General features: G+C 41.9%; 1 protein-coding gene across 14 annotated transcripts in view; it reads right to left on the minus strand.

The window, feature by feature from the left end:
- The window catches only part of STOX2 (storkhead box 2), a 104,946-nt gene that overhangs the window by 10,701 nt on the left and 89,772 nt on the right, over nt 1-4,473 (minus strand). For all 14 annotated transcript variants that reach the window (XM_017744412.1, XM_017744414.1, XM_017744415.1 and 11 more), the window contains one exon: nt 1-1,815. This exon is cut by the window's left edge and continues 463 nt beyond it. In XM_017744412.1, the coding sequence (XP_017599901.1) occupies nt 1-1,815 (1,815 nt within the window). The remainder of the gene's footprint in view (nt 1,816-4,473) is intronic.

Raw genomic sequence — 4,473 nt, forward strand, 5'->3', positions numbered from 1 at the left:
AAAGAGTGTTGTGTAGAGGCTTAAAGAGTGTATCCTTGCTAAATATTTCTTTCCTTTTATCAAGGCTGCTTGATTCAGTGCTATGGTGTTGAACCAGCCGCCCGTTTGCAATCACCTCTGGAGTTTGGCCAGCAATCACTGAACCACTGCTTGGGCCCTTTGGGGACTCCTCCTTGTGCACCCCAGGCTCCCTAGCAATATGTTGAGACTGTCTTTCTGTGGGAGTAATTTTTTTTAGCCCATCTGTCCCTGTTAACGTATCATGATCCTCTTTATTCTTTCCCAGTGGTGATGGAGCAGTAAGCACAGTCTCACTGGATGTGTTGCACTGAAAGTAGTCATCAACTGCAGATTTTGTTGTGCAGGAGTTGAGCTCACTATATGATGGCAAATTCTCTGTAGGCTTGCCTTGTTCCAATAGGCTACAAGAACTGGGGGTTTCTACACCGCCACCAGCTATTTCAGGGATGCAAGTCTCTTTGTAGCTTGCAGATGAAATCAGAGCCCTTTGATGACTGAGAGACTGAGATGGCCTTAAGGTACTATCATCAATGTAGGTTTGGCTAGTTGTTTGGTCATCTGGGCTACAGCCTTCACCTATATCTTCAGGTGTGCCTAAAGTAGCTGAGCCCAGAGGTCCCTTGGAGTTATCCATGGATCTAGACCTTTCTTTAGCCTTACTGGACCGCTCATTCCTTGATCGTCTATCCTGTGTATGGCTGTGGCTCCGATGGACCTTGGAGTGGGAGCTTCCCCTGGAAGGTTCAGGGAAAGGCATTTCAGTTCTTCTTTTGGCCAGTTCACCAGACACATCCCACTCTGGTGTCATGGGAAAGTGAGATTCAATCATGTTAGGATTGCTGTGCATTATATAATTATCTCCCTTGTGTTCTATTATAAAACAGCCTTCCCGTGGGGATCGAGTCAAGGGATCATAGAACTCATACTCCCTTTCAGCAGGTATATCCAAATGAGAGCCATCTGATGGGTCTCCTTTGGACACCCGGGTCTTGCTGTGAGACCTCGATTTTCCATGAGACTTTCTGTGATTCCTGCTCTTTTTACTTCGCCCACTGTGGTGAGCTGAAGATCCTGCTTTGCTTCGTTGAGCTTTTTCTTCTTCAAGTTTCTTCATTAGTGCAGTGTGTCTCATGACATTTTCCACAGTCAAGTCTGGGTTAATGCGCCTAATAATCTCCATTTCTACCTCTCTAGGTATAGTGGTAGGGGTGTCCTCGTCCCTTAGCGGCCACTCCTCTGGAGGAAACTGGGCAGAGAAATTTGCCAACTGTTTGGTCTTATCCTTCTTAAAACTTAATCGGAATAATTTGAGTCCAAATTTCTTAGACTGCTTTTCTACATCCTTAGGCTTTGTGAGTGTCTCTGCTTTATATGAAAAATTGACAGTACTTTTACTTTTCTCAGTAGGTGGGACCTGACATAACGAAGGAGGACAGTATGAGTCTTTACAGTCTTTTGCTGATTTCCTCTGTAGGGTAGATGCATGCATGCTGTGCATGTCTTCTCTGCAACAATGGCAGGAGTCGCAGTGGTTTTTGGGTAGTGTTCGGTCCCTGACACATCCCGAGGTGGAGGGAGTTATAGTTCCTTGTTGTGGAGAGGTACATTGAGACCTGTCAGGTATCCTCTCATCCAAATGGTACCATTTACTGTTAGTTCTTATGAGAGATGGTGTTATAAAGTAAGTCTGCGGGGTTACAATGAAATAACCATCCGGAGTTGGGTATATTTTCCTCTCCCGTACAAGCATATTCAAAGTATGTCGAAGGATTTCTGGACTGGGTGTTGGAACTCCTAGAAATGACAGTAAACACGTATCAGGAAGTGCACAAAACTGTGTCAGGCACTCTGGTTTCCCCCTCCCCAACAAAAAGCTAGTTTTTCCAATGTGCAAGCTGAAATATGCTGAACAAACAACTCTAGTAAAGCATTTTGTTAGGCATTCTCTTCTTTGTTTATTTCTCCACTTATCTCCTACACTTCAGACATATCAATTATTAATTAAATAGAAAGGAGGCCATTAATAAAATGCAAAAAAACCCCCAAGAGAACTTCTAGTCGCTTCCAATGTGCAGGTGACCTTAAGCTACAAGATGGAATCACTGAAAATCAGAGTGTCAGGGGAAATATTCTACTTTTATTCCTCTTCCAACTAAGTATTTATATCCAAATTCACCAGAACTATTCTTATAATGCCTTGTCACATATAAAACAGTAGTTACTTGTTATTTTGGATGCCTAAGCTGCTTTCCACAGAATACTACACAGCAAAAAAAAGCAGTTCCTCAAACTGTCCCTTTATCACAATCCTGATTTAACTGATTTGCTCTCCCATTAAAATATGTTTCAACTACATCAGCTGCTACAAAACAGAGACATCCTGAATAATACAGTTCATCTTACCTAGAAAGACCTTTCCATTATGCTGGAAGTTACAGATTTAGGTCCCAAAAATTTACTTCTCAGAGTTGCTTCTTTCATGTGAGATGTGAGGGACACTATCTAAGTGCATGTATTGCATACTGAGAGAGGGAAAAATATGACTACCCTGCATCAATGGCATATGGTAGAATTGGCATTGTCTAGATTGAAGCCAGATCCTTCCCACTACCAGGGCACTTGCTGGATTCAGTGGTGCTGGACCAAGCCTTCAATACTTTACTAGATAAAACACTAAGTTGCATGTTGTGTCTAGGAGTAAGTTCCATCTAGAGCTAAGGAAACAAGAACTTCAGTTCACAAACTAGTTTTAAAAACTCTGTTTATGCTGAATAAAAAAATTAAAATGCTTCCAAGTTACCAGTGGAAAAAGCTATCTTCAATCAATACATTTTGTTTAAATAAAATGTGTTTTAATTTTGAGTACTAGTCTGGTTTACATTTTTAGAACTAGAGACATTTCTTTCAAAGGTTTGGATGGTCTATTTTAAACTGAAAAGGTCATTATTATTTATTCTGGGTCTTAGTTTTCTCTTAAACAAAAGTAATTTAGGGGAAAAAAAAGAATCAGAGAGCAACTTAGGTGGGAAGAGAACCCATGAATTCATCTGGTCAGCACCCCTACTCAAATCCTGGCCAATTTAGATCAGGTTGGCCAGGACCTTGACAAGTCAAACTCTGTCTTGAAGAACAGAATTTCAATGCATGCAAAAACGTTTCAGTGAAGCATATGCTTTTTACAAAAACTCTTCATGGAGAAATCTCAGCCAGGGTACCTGCCACAAACACAGTATCTCCAGTAGCACACAGTGTCTGGTCACCAACTCATCTCCGACACGTCAAAGGTTGGAGCCTGCAAGCTCACTGATCTCCTTGTGACAGCAACACCCATTAAAAGCAACAAGAAAAACTGTGCTAATTCCTCAACTCATCCTCTTTCTTGCAGCTGGGTTGCAGGCAACATAGTAAATATTCTTATGTCTGACTTTGAGTGTTGTTTGAACTTAGTGACATGACCATACTACTCATATCCATAACTAAAATCTTAAAATGGAAACAGCAAAGGGTTAGGAACAACATGGACACGAGTGAAAGCAGTTACAACACAGAAGGAACCAGCGAGAAGTACACAGGGACATGTGCTGGTTTTGACTGGGGTAGAGTTAATATATTTCATGCACAGTCCATAGTGCTGAAATATTGGGGCCACTTCGGATGTGAGAGGCCAAGATAGGATATAATTTTGAGAGCATAAATGAGAATGAAAATTGGAAAAAATTATGGAGAATCAGGAGCTTGCATTTGCTCCCCTTTTCATGCAGGTGTCCATAATTTCTGTAATAATCTGAGAGAGAGTAACAAAGCCCCCCAGAACCTCTGGACGAGCTAATATGCCAGAAACAGCAACAGGTGGGGAAAAGCTGAAAGCCAGAGAGCTGGGGAAAAAAAGGACTACTCTTCCCTAGCCCAGAATTCTGAATCTCTCTGGACTGAAGTAAACAATATGGCGAGCTTCCTCTGGATTGTGAGGCAGAGCAGGCTGTTCTCTGCATGAGCTTTCAATAGCACACAGGAACATGAAGAGTGATTTCAATCCCCATAACAACCAGTGGTCATCTAACTCTTCATTCCTGCAGTGGAGCTGCTATGTTTGCTTGGGCAACGCCACCCCTTTGACATCATGACAAGACGTGGATGACTGCTAATCTCAAGCTCATTTGCTTCTCCATCCTGTGCTGAATATGCACTGCAGGGTCCAACCATGGTCCAACTCAGCTGCACCTGCTCTGCAGCAACCAACCTCTCTTCCTTCCCCTACAAAAATAACCTGCCCGATCCACTGCACTTTTCAGAAGCTTACAAGTAAATACTTCAACATGTACTTACCTTTGTGAGAACTTGGTTCTTCATCCTTATTTGACTTAAAAGACTTAACATACTGTTTCAAAAACACCACAACAAAAATAAAAGGGATGAAATTTTTTTTCTTGGGAGCTTAAAGAAAAGCTAGGG

Source organism: Corvus brachyrhynchos, unplaced genomic scaffold (assembly GCF_000691975.1).
Source record: "Corvus brachyrhynchos isolate BGI_N302 unplaced genomic scaffold, ASM69197v1 scaffold17, whole genome shotgun sequence".
NCBI lineage: Eukaryota > Metazoa > Chordata > Aves > Passeriformes > Corvidae > Corvus > Corvus brachyrhynchos.